We start from the raw sequence: 18448 nt of genomic DNA, 5'->3' as shown, positions 1-18448 counted from the left end.
TCAACAGGTGATCAGCATTGTCATTCTTGTTTTGACTTTATAATCCCATTCACTTGATTGTCATTATTCTTATTTTACTGTTGTTTTTTTGAGGTATAATTTACATGCACTGAGATACACAAATGTTAGCTATCAATTTTGACAAATGGATACACCCCATGTACACTGTACTTTATCACAATCTATAATAATTCCATCTACCCAGGAAGTTCCTTTGAGGCGTATGACATTTTAATGAGGCCATTTTTTATCAAAAGATATTTTCATACAGTCTAAAATTGAACCACAACACTTTTTTATTACCAAGACATTTTTACTTCTTTCCTGAGCTATACCTCATCCTCACCCTCACCCTCACTCTCACCCTCACCCTCACCCTACCTATGACCTCTTTCTCTCAGTAGTCTCCTTGCCTGCTGACCAGCAATACCAGAGAAATATTCCATTGCTTGGTGACTGTTGTTTATATATTCTAATACAGCTCTTTTTTTAAAAATATATTTTATTGATTTTTTACAGAGAGGAAGGGAGAGGGATAGAGAGTTAGAAACATTGATGAGAGAGAAACATCAATCAGCTGCCTCCTGCACACTCCCCACTGGGGATGTGCCCGCAACCAAGGTACGTGCCCTTGACCGGAATCGAACCTGGGACCCTTGAGTCCACAGGCTGACGCTCTATCCACTGAGCCAAACCGGTTAGGGCTCTAATACAGCTCTTTTGATATTACCTTTTAAAAATGGTTTTGGCCCTGCCAGTATGGCTCAGTCAGTGGTTGAGTGTCAACCTAGGAACCAAGAGGTCATGGTTCGATTCCCAGTCAGGACACATGTCCATGTTGCGGGCTCAATCCCCAGTAGGGGGTATGCAAGAGGCAGCTGATCGATGATGTTTCTCTCTCATTGATGTTTCTATGTCTCTATCCCTCTCCCTTCCTCTCTCTCTTTTTCTAAAAACCAATGGTTTTGAAAAATTTTGCCTCATCTAAAGATAAGACTGAGCCAGTTGCTAAAATCACCTTGAAGGAAGTCTGAGGGTGTGCGTTGTGGAGAGTCATGATGAGGATGGTTAGAAGGATGTGTAGGTGGACAGCACAGACCCCTAAGAGAGGAAGGGTGTTGGGAGAGAGGATGGAATGCTGATCTAGAGGTGACCGTAGGGGAAGGTGGGAGGAAAGGTGTTTTAGAAAGTAATGTGATCTTGGTATGTCAGGGAGATGAAAGGAATATTTTCTAAGGGAATGAGAAGGTGGATGCGTTTATTCACATTAGAAAAGGTGTTTCACTGGACAGAGTGGAAAAGCTAGGACAGGAAGAGTCAAGGTTGGTGTGAAAAATAGTAGATTTAGAAATGAAAGAGTGGGAGGTGTTGGAGGGTAGGTAGGCGTTTTTACCTAGGTAGAAAATTCTTTGATGGGGTTCAGGAAGACTGGGGTTAGGGAAGGATATACAGAGAGAGATGTTAGTGATGAAGCTTGAGGTGCAAGGTAGTATAGGGGAAGAAAGAAAGGGCATATTGGCTCTTTTAATTGGGGATTTGTAGAAATAATGAGCCCTAGACTTACTGATACAGTTTTGTTGTAGTCGTGGCTTCAGCAGTTGACCTTCAAAATGCATGTCTTGGTTGTTAATACAACTCCTTGTGCTTGGTTTGGGTTGTTTATTGATGGGCCAGGACGGATAGCCAGAGGGACATGCCTTTGCAGATAAGCCATGTGGCGCTGGGTTTTCTTACATCATGGTCACTTAGAACCATACTCTCCTTTGTATTTGAAAACACTGCTGCTGGTGGAGGATTTGTTTCTGGGTGGGAGGAGCCGCTGGGTGACCAAGTAACACTTTGTGTGGTGCAGACACACAAAACATTGTTCAGACACCAGTGGCTGCAGCTGTGATTCCTGGAGCCTGCCTGTCACCACTTGCCTGAGGACATTGTTTAGACAGGACCATTCTCTGCCCAGTTCTTGCTGTGCGAGGCTCTGCTTCTGCCCCTGCTTTATGGCATCTTTACAGCCTTTTTAATTTTTCCTTTTTGAAGTTATTAATTTAGTTGGCCTAGAGAGCAGGTGCTTGGACATGCTGCATTCGTCCATTCCCTACACCCCTCCCAGGGTAGCTTGTGACATAATAGTGTTACGGTAAAGCTCTTGTGCTCACGGGTCAGATTTGGTTCTCACTTAAAGGCTGCGTGGCCTGATTTCTCGGCACCTCAATCATCACATCTATAAAGTGGTATTAATATCTACCGCCTAGGATTTCTCTGAATATTAAATGCCATATCACTGAATTTATTATTGATGTTATTATGGGAATTGTTAATACTTTTGCTTTCTAGTTTCCTTGTTGGTGGCCTGACTGTGCTCAGAGGTCTTCCTATCTATAGCATGTTTAATGATTCATGAGGAACATCCGTAGGGCATTCACCATTCAGCAATTGTCAATTGAATACCCTACTATGTGCCGAGTGCTTTCACATGTTTGTGTTATTATTTAATCCTCATTACATCATGTTGTCCTCATTTTGTAGATGAAAAAGCTGAAACTGTGAGATTTTGTGGCTTGTGTAGAATGACAGAGCAAGGCCTCTCTGACCCTAAACCCTGGCATTGTTTATCTTCTATCACAGCTATTCCAGAATTCTGTTCTGCTCCCCTTGCTTGCTTTCTTAATTTCCTTCCAAATAGGTAATCTACCATCAGCTATCATCTTGGCAAAATTTGTTGTCTAGCCTTGGTCTTTCTTTAAAATTTTTTTTTTCTAACCTTCACCCAAGGATATATTTTTATTGATTTGAGAGAGAGAGGAACGGAGGGGTGGGGAGAGAGAGAGGAGAGAGAAGAAGAGAGAGGAGAGAGAGGAGGGAGGGAGCGAGGGAGGGAGAGAGAGGGAGAGAGAGAGAAACACATTGACCGGTTACTTCCTGCACACACCCCGACTGGGGATCAAACCCACAACCTGGGCATTGCCCTGACCAGGAATCAAACCCACAATCGTTCGGTGTATGGGATGATGTTCCAACCAACTGAGCCACCCCGGCCAGGGCTGGGCACCACGCTTACAGATGGTTGTATCAAACTATCTAAAGGATTGGACTGGGGAAGTTTGACCTTAAGAAAAATAATTGGTGGGCAATGAGTTAGTGGGTGAATAGACATGGGGGAAATCTACACAAAGTTCAAGGAAGAGAGATTTTATTTAACATAAGAAAATTTGGTAATATTGAAATTAACTGTGTCAAGTTGAGTTTCTAACCTCTGGAAGTATGTAGGTAAAAACAGGTTTTTAGGGTTATTAACTAAAGGGATTCCTTCATCAGACCAGAGAGCCTCCAGGGACCATTCCAGATCTGAGTTTTTTAGCTCATTTACTTTCCAAAGCAACTTCAAGCCATATCTATTTTTCCGCTTCTCTAATATCTATTCCAACTGCTAAGCTCTAGCTTAGCTTTTTCATTGTCACAAGTTTATTTATTATTATGTAGTGACCTCCTAATTGGTCTTCCTAGTTCTCTTGCCCCTTTATCTTCCAGGCTGGTATCCAATTATTTTTTCCCCAGAGCTTTTTGAGTCTTTACATACTATTAAGTTCACTTGTTTAAAATGTGCAGTTCATTGTGTTCTCGTTATATTTACAGAGTTGTACAAGCATCAACATAATCTAATTTTAGAACATTTTCATTACCCCCCCCCCCCCCCCGGAAAACAACTCACACCCATTAGCAGTTACTCTCCATCCCCCTTAACTACCAGCCCTAGGTAACCACTCGGTTAATTTTTTATGTAAAACACGGCTTTCATTGTGTTGTTCTTCATATGATCAAGAAAACATTTCTCACTTGTAGTTCATGTTTTTCCATAATTTGACTTCACCTTATTTTTCCAACTTTGCCTTATACCCTTCCCCAGTCTGAATGTACAGATCTTTGTAGGTTCATCTATTACTTGTTCTTGAGAATTGTGTCCTACCTTCCTTTTGGTTTCCACCATTCCTCTGTAAGTCCACTCTTGGACTGACTCCTGGATCAAGGTCTCCAGCTCTCCTAGACTTCCCTCATCCCTACCTTGGCCTCCTGTAATTCTTAATTTTCAAGAGTCACTAATAATACATCACTTTCATATCTAAGTACCAATGCTCTTTCAGTTACTGAGCCACACTTCTCTTCCTTCTTCCCTTGTATTTTCAGCTTTTTGTTTGTTTGTTAATCCTCACCCAAGGATATTTTTCCACTGATTTTGAGAGAGTGGAAGGGAGAGAGAGAAACATTGATGTGTGAGAGAGACATCAATTGGTTGCCTCCTGCACACATCACGACCAGGGCCAGGGATTGAGCTGCAATTGATGTTCGTGCCCTTGACTGGAATTAAACCCAGGACCCTTCAGTCCACGGGCCAATGCTCTATCCACTGAGCAAAACCAGCTGGAGCTTGTTCAGCTTTTTGTGTGTATATGTTGATTTCCTAAATTGATTATAAACTTTTTCAGGACTGGGACCATGTATACTTTCAATAAATATCTTGTGTAGCTTAGCTGAGCATATGGCTGTGCACAGAAATAGTATGTAAATAGAATGGAATGAATAGCATTGGTACTGAGCAGAATGCCGAATTTGGATTCTGTGACAGCCACAGACTTCAAAGTTTTATTAGACATGTGCATGTTTTATACAGCTTCGCTTTGTCTAGAGCTTGATGCCACATTCTTTTATTAATTAGTTCAGTAAATGCTGTTGGGGCCATACTTTGTCTGTTCATTTCTCAAAACCCTGTTCTTAAATTAGTTAACTTTTTCTCATTGCTTTCATATAGCTGAATCCTGCTAGCTTTCAGCTCCGCATTATTCTTGAAATTTTCTGCTGTTTATAGGACTTTCTTATGGTAGATTAGCACATTATCACAGTCTCATTAGACTATCCAGTCCTATTGTTATACACCTTACAGGACTTTATTATTATTATAGGTTGGTGTATAACCTCAGTCTTTATGGTCCCATTACATACTTCCTTGTGTGTGATACCAGGAAGGTACCATGTTCTGAGAGGTGCGAGGTGATAAGTGCTATGGGAGACAGTGCTTTTTCCCTTACGCCACTTACGGCTTGATTTCAAACGTAGAATAGCACTTGTAGTTTTAAACCAGAGCAAGAAAAGTACTACCTTCCAAGTGTTAAGAGTTATACAGAAATGAGTAACACAAACGTCTAGGGTCTCAAAGGCTCTCACAGTCTCATGGTAGCAATTGATTTAAAAACCCCAAATAGTTATACGACAATATCATGAGTATTGTAGTAGACGAGTGGGTGCTCAGGATTTCAGCAGCCTACAGGAGGGCTTGATTTCTTTCGTCACAGCACAATGACCGTTTGGGAGTTGGAGGAGACCTTGTGAGCCCTTTGAGGACCGGATATGTCTTATTTTTTTATCTCCCACTAGAGGCCCAGTGCACGAAATTCATGCACGGGGGCGGGAAGGAGTGTCCCTCAGCCCAGCCTGCACCCTCTCCAATCTGGGACCCCTCGAGTGATGTCCGACTACCCGTTTAGGCCCAATACCAGTGGGATTGGGCCTAAATATGCAGTCAGAAATCCCACTCACAATCCAGGACTGCTGGATCCCAACTGCTCCCCTGCCTGCCTGCCTGATTGCCCATAACTGCTTCTGGCCTGCCAGCCTGATCACCCCCTAACCATTCCCCTGCCAGCCTGATCAATGCCTAACTATTCCCCTGCCAGCCCAATTGCCCCTAACCGCCCTACCCTGCTGGCCTGGTCACCCTATCTGCCCTCCCCTGATGGCCTGGTCACCCCCAACTGCCCTCTCCTGCAGGCCTGGTCCCTCCCAACTGCCCTTCCCTGCTGGCCTGATCGCCTACAGCTGCCCTGCCTTGCAGGCCTGGTTCCTCCCAATTGCCCTCCCCTGCCGGCCATCTTGTGTCCACATGGTGGCGGTCATCTTTGACCACATGGGGCAGCCATCTTGTGTGTTGGAGTGATGGTAAATTTGCATATTACTCATTTATTAGATAGGATGCCTAGCAGAGTGCCTGACATGTGGAACATGATCAATAAATGAAAAATGAATAAGTCATCTATTCTTTGCTGTCCAGCCTGGTAGCTACTGGCCACATGTGGCTACTGAGTGCTTGAACGGTGGCTGGGGGAATTGAGGAATTGTGAGTGCAAAGGGCTTCCTGGGTTTTGAAGATTAATTTAAGAAAAAAAGAGTGGAAAATACCAGTTTTACAATAAATGTTGATTATTGGTTGAAATGATATTTATTTGATATATCAGGTTAAATAAAATATATGATTAAAATTAATTTACCTGTTTTTACTTCCTAAAAATATGGCTACTAAGGAAATAAAAATTACATGTCTTGTATTCCACTCCTGTTGGACAATGCTGATCTCATTTAACTCTGTTAGAGAAAGTGAGACCAAAGTCACAAAACAGCAGAGATGTCCTTAAAATTGAGAATTTATATGTTGGGCTTCTTAAATTCTAGTGTAGTTCTTTTTCTAGGCATAATTTAGTACAATGTAAATACATGAATTTTGAGGTTAAAAGGCATCAATTTGGTCTTGTTAGGGATGACATAACCTCTCGGCTTTAGTTATCCTATCATTGAGCTTGATCATCATTAAAATTTTTTCCTTTTATATGTAAACTAGAGGCCCAGTGCACGAAATTCGTGCACAGGGGGGCAGTGTGTCCCTTAGCCCGGTCTGCACCTTCTCGCAATCCAGGACCACTGGCTCCTAACCACTCACCTGCCTGCCTGCCTAATGCCCCCAACTGCCCTCCCCTGCTGGCCTGGTTGCCCCCAATGGCCCTCCCCTGCTGGCCTAGTTGCCCCCAACTGCCCTCCCCTGCTAGCCTGATCACCCCTAACCCCCTGCCAGCCTGATCTCGCCCCTAACTGCTCTCCCCTGCTGGCCTGATCGCCCCTAACTGCCTCTGCCTCGGCCCCCAACACCATGGCTTTGTCCAGAAAGAAGTTGGATGTCTGGAAGATGGCCAGTCGACCTGATCTAATTAGCATATTACCCTTTTATTAGTATAGATTTTGATCTTCAGAAAAATCTACATTTTTAGTTCTCAGTTTTTTCTGCAGTTGGCACTTCTTTTCCCACTTCTCTCTTGCTCTTCCCCTTGTCATACACACACACACACACACACACACACACACACACACACACACACAGCCTCCTATTTTGCTCCTTCCTTTTGTTTCCATTAACATTCTTCAAATTATATTAGCACCTTTATTTGTATTTGGGGGAGATAAGCCTTTGCTGGTACATGGGCTGCTAGCTGGTTGTTTTAGAGTCTTGTACATGCAGTAATTATCTCATGTAGTCCTTGAAACCACATGATGTATAGGCCCTATTATGATTCTGATTTTGCAGTTATGCAATGTCAAGCTTAGAGAGAGCAGTATGCTCAAGGTCACGCAGCTAATAATACACAGAATCTGTAAGCTGGAACTGTCAAAAGAAACGGCAGGAAATAGGAAATTGACAGGCCTGTACACATTGGGGAACTCTGGGTCCATAGAGTTGAGAATTAATGTGCCAGAAAAAAGTACAAAAATCCATTCCAAAATGTGTGGCTTTGTGAATGAGTATGTGTATGTAAGTATATGAGAGAGAGAGAGAGAGAGAGAGAGAGAGAGAGAGAGAGAGAGAGAGAGAGAGAGATAGGGATAGAGAGGGCTAGAGAAGGATAGAGAGGGATGGATAGATTCTGCTAAGTGAAATAAGCCAGTCAGAGAAAGATAAATATCACATGATCTCACTCATATGTGGGATATAATGATCAACGTAAACTGATGAAAATAGATCCAGAGACAAATGGCAGGCGCAGTCAACCAAAGGACTTGTATGCATGCATATTAGCATAACCTATGGACACAGACACTGGGGTGGTGGGGGCTTGCCCTTGGGAGTGGGAATGGTGGGCGGGGGGGGGGGCAGTGGATCTGTTGGGGGGGTGAAAAAGGAGACATATGTAAAACTTTAAAAACTCCCCATGATGTAGCAGTTCACTGAAAATTAACCCTTTGCACTCGCTTTTTTCTCGATTCCTTTATTCTAATGCTAACCGTGTCGAGTCACACTCGACATCCGAGTGCAAAAGGTTAAAGGTGTCATTTCCTGGTTAAAAAATAAAAAAGAGAGAGGGATGGATAGAGAGTATGAATGAATGAATATGATTGATCTTGAAGACTGGGTCCCTATGTCTTCATCTGTCCTGCCTCTTTCTGTTTTTCCTTCCTGACCCTTTTCCCATTTCTGACAGTGGAATTACTCAGCACACTTCCATTTTCTTCACTTCAGCTCAGTTTAGTTCAAATCAGTATACCTAAGTCTGAACAGCTGTTCATCAGCATGTTTACAAAAGTTTTCTGTGGATAGGGGGATCTCAGGTGATTAAATATCTTTTGTCCTCTATATTATTTGAAATTTTTTACGTTAACATATACTAAAAATGCTGTAGAAAAAGAATAGCAAAACTATTTTCATTTGAAAAAAATCAGTATGCTTGTTAGTGTTTATTCCAAAAACAAACCTTTTACCTTAAAATTTCAGAATCCCATAACTTTCTGCCTTTCCAGTGTTCCTTGGCCTCAGTTTCATAGCCCCCAGGTAAATGATTAGAATAAGTTGATTCTCCAAAAGCCAGTGGTATATACAGCATCTCTCTGTCACAGAGATGAGCTTTCTCATAGAAGTCACATTTATGTCTTTAACAAAGATGTTTAGTTGTGTGCGTGTGTTTTTTTTTTTGTGTGTGTTTTTTGGCAGATTGTTTTTAAATAACAGGAGCTCATAGTGGTCACATCCTGCAAATACTTCCAAATGCTTTGAGTCTAAACAGTCTACCTGCTGTGTTTCTGGCATTGTGTGACCTTGATTCTTATCCACCCCGCTACTTGATAAATTTCCTTTCCAAATTACCCAGCAAGGGGTGAATTTACTTATTGTCTCAGAACCCTTGAAAAGTCCATATTTCTCAATTTGCTTTTCATTATTTATTGACCTGGTTTATGCTCTTTTAAGATGCTAGTGATCAAAGAGAGGATGTTTATATTGGAAACCACATGCCTTGCCCTGAAAACCTCAATGGTTACTGCATCCATGGAAAGTGTGAATTCATCTATGCTACTCAGAAGGCTTCTTGTAGGTAAGTCGGTACCTCCAGGTCAGAGATGAGACATTTTTTCCCGTCGGTGGTCACTGCTCTATACAAGGCAATGAAATGTGGATGAGCTATTACAAAAAAATACTGTTTACTTGCAGTGGAGATATTTTAAAAAGCGTCATTTCAAAAAAAAGTTGGCAGATGATATGCAAAACAGTGTTGTATTAGGATTTTGAGATTTAACCTTTTGAATATAATGTTATATATTTTCATATAAAAATAAGTATGCCATACTTCAACACTATTTGGTTGTTAGGCAATCTGTCATAAGGTGGTTGAGGGACTGAGGAATGTGTGAAGAACAGAGACCATGTAACTCAGAATCTGTGCTAAAATAGATGTCTAAAAATAAGGGGATGAGGATGCAGAACCAGGTGTGATGGGAGAGCTGGAAACGGAAAGCGTGCAAACCTGTCTGATTCCAGAGAGACTATGTGGCTTGTTCACAGTTAGCAGCAAGTTACAAATAGAGTTGGGACAAAATTAGAGCTCTGATTTTCTGATATTCAACCTATGGTAGTGCTTTCTGCTGTTCTGTCTGCCAGTAGCACTTCTTATTGCTGCTGCCTGGAGCTCATCCCCTCCCTCAGGTTGGTCCAGTTAGCCAGGCGCTGTTTCCATAGACGTGGGGAGATGGGTTATTCTGCTCACTCCTGCCTCCTGAAGTTTCACCAGAATCCTTTGTTCTTTTCTTTGTAAAAACATCAAAACATGGAGAAATAGTATACTTTCCTTTTGTTCTGTCCGTCTCCAAGCCAGTGACTCTAAGAAGTAAAAGAGGCCACTTGAAATCAGGTCTCTTGGTTTCTGTACTCCTCTAGCTCCTTTCTCCTGACTCTTTCATTTTCCTCCTCTCCTCCTGCTTTCAAAAACAAAACAGAACAAGCAAACAAAACCTTACTGTAGTACATATCACCTTCTAAAATAACCATTTAATTTACTTATTATGTTTATTGACCCTCCCTTCCCCAGCTAGAGGGTAACCAGGCCAGGGATCTTTATTTCTTTTGCTCATTGATGTTTCCCAAATGCCCGCTGCAGTACCTGCTACATGTCAGGTGCTCAGTAAACATGTTAATTGAATGAATCAGCACTTGAGGCCATGGGAGTGAATGGGATTACTGTGGAGGGTATGTGGGGTGAAAGAATGGAGGGCAGCGTAGCCTGGATCTGCCTTTAATGAATATAAGATGAAGAAGTAATCACCTAGAAGTTAATACTCAAGGTATTTTGAGAGTATAACTCAAAGTGAGTTGCAGAAAATAGTATCCAGGGAGGATTGCCTGAACAATAAATGGCCTATACATTCTTTTTTATATTCTGATTTTAATCTTTGGATTAAGCTTAACTGTCAAGAGTGCTGCATATCTAGGACGGTGTTATAGCTCCCTGTGGAACTTTTTATTTTACTGAGCTTTGACTTCTGGCCATTAGCTTACCATGAAAGATTATTTAAAAACTCCTAAGGGACTTGCTCATATTATTGAATTTATTGCAGCTGCATTGCTGAGGATGGTGTCCTCTGTACCAGAGGGTTGCCCCTCTCTTAATGAGGACCAGTGAGATAAAGTTCCCTTGAATTTAGTAACAATAGCAACTGTGGTTCTTTTGAACAGCTGCTTTGATTTTATTTTGTGGAGGTTGTATTCTGTGTCAGTGATCTTACCACTTTCTTTTGTTTCACTTTTTGGGGACAAGTCAATGGTTTTTTAGTATATTTGCAGAGTGTTGCAATCCGCACAATGAATTTTAGAACATTTCATCACCCCAAGAAGAAACTCCATTCCCTTTAGCTATTACTCCCAAGTTTCCCATCCTCCTCAGCCTTAGGCAACCACTCATCTATTTGTCTCTCTAGATTTATCTAGTCTGGACATTTCATTTAAGTGGGCTCATATGATATGTGGTTTTCTGTGACTGGTTTCTTTCACTTAGCATCATGTTTTTAAGGTTCATCCATGTTGTAGCATGTGTCAGTACTTTGTTCCTTTTTATGGCTGAATGAATTCCATTGAATGGATAACACCACATTTTTGAATCCACTTACTGATTGATGAATATTTGGATTGTTTCCACTTTTTGGCTATTATGAATAATGCTGCCCTGAATAATTGTTTGCAGGTTTTATATGGATATATGTACCTAATTTCACTCAGGCAAATGCCGAGTGAAATTGCTGAGCCAAATGGTAACTATGTTTATAACTTTTTGAGGAAATTTTAGACCATTTTCAAAAGGGGCTGTACTATTTTACATTTTCGTTAGTATCCTCACCAACTTTTGTTAGTATCTGAATTTTTTTATCCTGGCCATTCTAATTATATGAAGTGGTATCTTATTGTAGTTTTGTCTTACATTTTTCTGAAGGCTAATGGTGTTACTATCTTTTTATGTGTTTATTTTCCATTTGTATATCTTATTTGGAGAAATGTCTTCAGATCTTTTGCCCATTTTGCAATTTTTTGTTAAGGACTTGTTATAGTTTTTTTATATATTCTAGATGTAAGTCTCTTATCAGATATATAATTTGCAAAAATTTTCTCCCATTCTGCGGGCTATCTTTTCACTTTCTTGATAGTGTCCTTATGCACAGAAGATTTTAATTTTCATGTAGTTCAATTTAACATTTTTGTTGTTGATGATGCTTGTGCTGTTGGTGTCATATCTAAGAAATCATTGCCTAATCTAAAGGTATGAAGATGTACTTCTTTTTTCCCCCTGAGTGTTACAGTTTTAGCTCTTAGTTTTAGGTTTATGATCCATTTTGAGTTAATTTTTGTGTATGTTGTGAAGAAGAGGTCTAACTTCATTTATTTGTATGTGGTCGTCCAGTTGTCCCAGCATCGTTTGTTGAACAGACTGTGCTTTCCCCATTGAATTGTCTTAGCACCGTTGTCAGGCATCAGTTGACCGTAGATGTATGGGTGCATTTCTGTGCCCTCAATTCTATCCCATAGTCTGTATATCTACCTTACTACGTTCCTTTTTTTTTGGTCTGCTAGGAAGCTTAGAGCCCAATGTGACACCTTCTGGCAGGAACCTCAGGGTTGGGATTGGTGGACTCACATCACCCCTGTTTCATCCCCGTCCCCAGGTTTCTTTGTTGTTATAAATGCTTTATTAAAAAAGCTTTTTATTTTTTGTAATGAAGTGTGGGAGGACATGAATAAATACACTGTCTATACACTCCAGATGTTTTATTAATCATTTCCAACTGAAGGCTGCCTAATTCATGCATTTTACTTCTGTCAGCTAACATTGTAAATTTTCTGTTAACTATCTTAAATGTTTCCTCCTGTCATATTATTATCATCACGATATTGTTGCCTTTTTATTTACTTTTAATTGGAATTAGATAATTTCTAAGATTAGCAACTACTCGACTGCTTGTCTTCATTTCCATTATTAATAACTTATCTCCTGCCTGCATCTTAAGTGATGATATTATGTACACTGAAAAGTGTCTCGACTATAATTTGGTGCTATGTTCAAAGAACTGTGAATGTTTATACCTCTTTATTCAATAATACCATTTCTAAGTATCTAGCCTAAGGAATAACACTAATATACAAAAGTATACATTCAACCAAGATGTTCACCATACCTAATTTATAATTGTGAAAAATGGAAAATAACTGATATGTCTTAGAACCAGAAATAGATAAGTTAGCTCTGTTATAGTCACTGAATGAAATATTATTTATCTATTTTTGAATGAAGGTAATAAAGACTAGCAACTTTAAAAATTAATGTGATATAATGATAGGGGCGGGGGAAAGCACCATGTAAAATAGATATATTAAAAAGAGTGTAAGGAAAAAAATAAATAAAAAGTGTGTAAGGAAATCCACAAATGGCTTTTTTTTTTTTTAGGTGGTGGGAGGGTGCCTGATTTTCTATGCCTGTTAAAATATATCATTTTTGTACCTTTTAATTTTAAAACCTAAAATTATTGAAATTTGTAATTCTCATAGAAATTCCTTCCCTTCTGCCTTTTCAGATGTGAATCTGGTTACACTGGACAGCACTGTGAAAAGACAGACTTTAGTATTCTCTACGTAGTGCCAAGCAGGCAAAAGCTCACTCATGTTCTCATCGCAGCAATTATCGGAGCTGTGCAGATCGCCATTATAGTAGCTATTGTCATGTGCATAACAAGGTAGGTGATGACCTAAGAGATAACAACTTAGAATTAGAGGTGGGTAGCTGTTAAATTAAAGGAGAGCCTTGAAGCTCGCCCTAAATGATAGGGGCTTTTAAGTCCACCAGTCTATTAGGAAAAAAATCCTAAGGTCCCATGTGGGTCTGACCTCTCCCTGTCTTGCCTCTTTAGAAGATGGGCAGAAACTCATTCTCAGGGTTTTGGGTCTATCTGAGCTGCAGGTGGAGGGAGCATGAGGATATTCAATGGCATAAAGGAATTTAGGGATCTTAGAACGGTGTGTCGGTTCTAAGCACTGCACTTGGGGACAGTAACGGTAGGAGCAGCCTCTTTGGAACGGTCCGCACACGCACAGAAGAGCCATGCCGAAAGTCTTCAAGCCCTGCTGACCCGCAAGGTGTTTTATGTCCTAAGAATATATACTTTATTCGTAGTGAATATAACAGGAAAGGAAGAAACCAGAGGTTAAAGAAAACTGCTTTTTTTCTTATATCATTATCTTAACACTACTTCCATTTTCTGGAATACAGTCATGACTACTAAACTTTAAAATTCTATAGTACAACTAAAACCATTGGAACTTATCATAACTAAGCCGCACATGAAAGGACTACTTGGACTGCAGTTAGCATAAAATGGGTGTTTCCCACGCTGAGCTGAAATATCTAAGTCAGAACTGACCTGGACTTGAGAAAAGTCAAAGCAAATCAGGTTCATATTGTGTGTATGTTTCCCAGTCTCGTGTCTTGTCTTGCTTGCCCTTTCCTTACCTCCTTTAAGGTTTGGCTCAGAAGTTTCATAAACATTTCTGCCTTATTCTGGGCAGGGGCGTGGAGCATATCAAGTACAGAGATTGGCAGGCCAGAGAGGATTTATGACTCTACCCAAGGTCTGGATGGCAGCCAGACCTTCAGTAGTCTCAGCCATCTGGAGCTGGAATGATAAATCTAGAAATGATAATAAAAAAAAGTGTTCTCTGAGTAATAGATATTTTTCATGAAATTCAGGCACTAAAGTCAGTGGATTTTATTCTGTAGAACAGATGATCTGCCCTTTGGCAAGACGACTGAGTATAAAATTGGGCAGTAGATGAAAGTAGGGACATAATGATATAAAAAGTAATGACTACAGAGAGAGAAGATAGGAAGAAAAAAAAAAAAAAAAGGACAGGCAACAGCAGGCCTGCCTGTGGCCACTTAAAATAGGCTCTCCGAGGTTAAGGTATTTGTCTGTGGTCACCCACTAGTAAGTGGAAGGGCCTGGGCTGGATGGAGTGCCGCCCAGGCCCCAAACCATTCCCCTTTCCACGGAACCATCTCGGGAATCATATTTGCTAAGTGTGAACATCATGGGAGCAAGGTTCCAACTTCATTTTCAGGGTTTTGAAAGGCGGGGGGGGGGGGGGATTTGGTATAAAACATTTTTTTTTTCAGAGCATTAATTTGAATGTCATCTGCAAAATTCAGTGGAGGAGAGAAAATGTGAGGTCAGGGACGACCATTTAGGACATTATTAGAGTAAAGGACTAACGGAGTAGTAAATGGTTTGGAAGGTGAAAGAAGTAATTAAGGTGGAGGTAAGGGAAGATTTTGAAGCCCAGTGACAGTGCCATCTTGAAGAAGATCAAAGGATGTCAGAGTCGGCGGGAAGCAACTTTAGTTCAACCCCTTCGTTCTAGAGAAACGAGGAAACTGCCGCCCTGGGACGGGAAGTATCTCACCCAAGATCAGAGAGGACATTAAGCCCGTGTACAAATCCTAATCCAGCCTTTTATCCAGCTCTGAGCGCTGTAATCCTCAGCTACTGTATTAAATTATCTGGCTTGTAGTTTTCAAGTTCATACCCTCCAGTTTATACCACAGACCCATTTGCTGCCCTCACAGTATATATTTAACTGTGTTACCGTATCTTTACCACCCACGGGTCTCCATACCAAAGAAAGGGTCATCTCGTTGATTTATTATAAGTCTGTCCTTGAGGCCTGTCTTTTTATTGTAGTATTTTCTCTCCTAGAATGTCTTGCTCCCTTGGATTTAGAATATTATAATTATAACTAGAGGCCCGGTGCACAAAATTTGTGCACGGGTAGGGTCCCTAGGCCTGGGCCGGCATTAAGGGCCAATCAGGTTCCCCTCCTCCCCACCTCCCTGCCTCCGCCTTCCCTTGCTCCCTCAGCGCCCTGCTGCTGCTGGTTGCCTGCCAAGGTCCACGGCACTCCCTGGTGGTCAGCGCACATCGTAGCGAGCTATTGAACTCCTGGTCAAACTCATGAGGGGACACTTTGCATATTAGCCATATATATATTACTTGGACTTGTCTCCTTTGAATTTTTAGGGACTGCCTCTCCCACGCAGTCCATTATGGGCAGCTGTTCACTTATCCCATGGTGGCTGTTACATGCAAGGAATCTTCCTTTAAAAGGATGTTCCTGCGGACCCACTCATCAAGACTGCATGAGTAACATTGTTTTCTTTTATGCTTGGAATCTATTTTCTTGCTTTTTGACTCATAGAATGACTGATTGGCAGGGACCTTGGACATCATCCTAGACAAACCCCCTTAATTTATAGATGAAAAAGCCATGGCCTCAGGGAATTGGAACTTTTCCAGATCATAGTGAATTAGTGACAATTAAAAGAGGGGTCGCTTGACTCCTCAACCAGTTTCCCCATTTAGGAAATAGCGATGATTCCAGCAGTATCTCAAAGTGTTTTTATGAAGATTCGTGAGATAACATTTGTGAAAAACAATATATAAATTGGATTGTTACCACCAAGGCTTTTAAAACAAGGCAATGCATTGCTCTTTGAAATTGACTAAAAATATGGAAATTTTGGAGTACTCATTATGCAAGACTTTCTTTCCATTCGATTATAAATTACTTAAAATTTTTTTTGTATCCTCATCCAAGGACATGATTTTTTTAATTGATGAGAGAGAGAGAGAGAGAGAGAGAGAGAGAGAGAGAGAGAGAGAGAGAGAGAGAGAGAAAAGAGATCGCTTGCTTCCCTTATGTGCCCTGACCGGGAATCAAACCTGTAACCTGGGTGTGTGTCCTGACGAGGCATCAAACCTGCAACCTTTTGGTGTACAGGATAATGCTCCAACCAACTGAGCCACCCAGCCAGGGCTAGATAATAAATTCCTTGCTGGCAGAGATTTTAGAAGTTAGTCGAACTCTTAAAATTTTACGTATAGGAAAAGAAGGTTGCACAGCTAGTTTTTAGCAGAGCTCAAGCTCAACATTACCAGAACTCATCCCAGTCCCTGTATCCCACATTGTGTAGCACAATGCTTTGTGCAGACACAATAAGAGCTCATATGTTTGCATTCTGTGGAAAGGAACAAACACAGTTACAGCACAATGAGATTTATACCACAGGGAGAAACACGTACGATAAAATAAGAGCGGAGTCCAGGAATTCCCCTTACCCACGCATGGCTGTACTTTATTGGGTTCTGTGGCTTGCCCAAGCAGGGTGGTGGAACGACTTGCAGTCATTGCCTAAAATCTCTAGGCATTTCCTGTGTATTCCTATCGGAGGTTGAAAAAGCATATTCCTGATTTCTCCCTTCATCTAAGCTATTCTTATCATCTTGGGGGTGTCAATGTTCAGGGAAAATAGAATTACTTTCAGGGAAAATATATGTTATCAGTTTCTGGTGGGGTGGGGGTAGGGGGGGGTTACCCGGCCAGAGGAAGGGCGGGATTCCTCTTGGGGGTGCCAGTCAGCAATAGAGACCCTGGAAATGAATTTTGCGCATGTCCGGACCTGCATCTTATATCTAACCCTCCATCTCCCCACTTTTATCGGGAAGATAGCAGTCTGACATGTTGGGTCCTCATCTTGTCTTGTACCAACTAGCGTCCTGCTTCCCTTCCGTGGGAGGGCATGCAATACATTTTTATGTGTGAAATGTGCATTACTTTGGAAACATTTGAATATCCTAAACAAAATGACATTTTTCTTTTTCTTTTTTTAACTCAACAGAAAATGCCCTAAAAACAATAGAGGACGACGACAGAAGCAAAACCTAGGTCATTTTACTTCAGATACGTCATCCAGGATGGTTTAAAACGATGGCTTTTATATGTACACTGACCATGTGATGTACATTTATTATGTCTTTTTTTAAAGAATGGAAATATTTATTTCAGAGGCCTTATTTTTGGACATTTTTAGTGTAGTACAGTTGGCTCGTATTTAGAATATTCAGCTACAACAGTTTTGGACTGTTTAGTAGTCTTTGTTTTATGTTTTTAAATACAGAAATTGATTTCATAAATTTGTACCACATGGTAATTCTAAGACTTGTTCTTTACCCATGGAATGTAATATTTTTGCAAAGGTGGACCACTTCACAAATGGTTGTAAAGTCATACCCACTTCTTCCACAATGACCACAGCAAATGACTAAGCATGAACTAAAGGTAAAGATGTTTACAGATTACTTTTCTTACAAAACAAATTTTAGAAGACACTGTGTTTAAATAGACATTTAAATGTTTTGGGATTTAGTAACTGTTTTTCTAGACACTGCCTATCGCATGAACTGTAACAAGCCGTGTGTGTTTAGGTGTAAAATATTTATAAGATGTATGGACTGGAATTTGATTATTCCTTTCTTTGAAAAAATAATTCTGGTAACTCAAAAAAGTATCTGGGAACAATGATGGGACAGATCACTGGGAAGTAGATTTAGACATTGTGAAAACAGTCTGTTTAACCAACAGACCGGAATAAAGCCTACCCTCTCAGTTAAACTACTTTAATACACATTAACTTTTAAAGAAAAGATTTGTTTTAACATAAATAATTGTATCAGTGTTTGTGAATAAAATGCAAAAAATGATTAATGATTGGTGCTCTTAAAGTGAGCTTAAAAATTACCTAAGACCTCTATCCAAATTTGTCCTGTAGTAATAGCTATAATAATAGATTGTTGGTGTTTCAAGATCTGAAGTGCGAGTAGAATGTATTCAGCTGTTTAATGTGTAGTTTAGATATTCAGAAGTATGCATGTAGAATTTAAGATGTTCAAAATGGAATATTAATTTTAATATTTGATTTGGAAAAGCATGTCATAA

At 40.5% G+C, this 18448-nt stretch overlaps 1 protein-coding gene across 1 annotated transcript in view; it reads left to right on the top strand.

Moving 5' to 3' along the window:
* The window catches only part of TMEFF1 (transmembrane protein with EGF like and two follistatin like domains 1), a 77129-nt gene extending 58695 nt beyond the window's left edge, over positions 1-18434 (top strand). The window contains exons 8-10 of the mRNA XM_079790639.1: positions 9056-9179; positions 13198-13356; positions 17352-18434. Of these exons, the coding sequence (XP_079646765.1) occupies positions 9056-9179; positions 13198-13356; positions 17352-17436 (368 nt within the window). The 3' untranslated portion in view covers positions 17437-18434. The remainder of the gene's footprint in view (positions 1-9055; positions 9180-13197; positions 13357-17351) is intronic.
* Positions 18435-18448: the final 14 nt, after the last annotated feature.

The sequence above is a fragment of the Cnephaeus nilssonii genome (assembly GCF_951640355.1).
Source record: "Cnephaeus nilssonii genome assembly, chromosome: 14".
Taxonomy (NCBI): Eukaryota; Metazoa; Chordata; class Mammalia; order Chiroptera; family Vespertilionidae; genus Cnephaeus; species Cnephaeus nilssonii.
The sequence above is the reverse complement of the archived record's forward strand: the minus strand, read 5'-3'. Positions and strand labels throughout refer to the sequence as shown.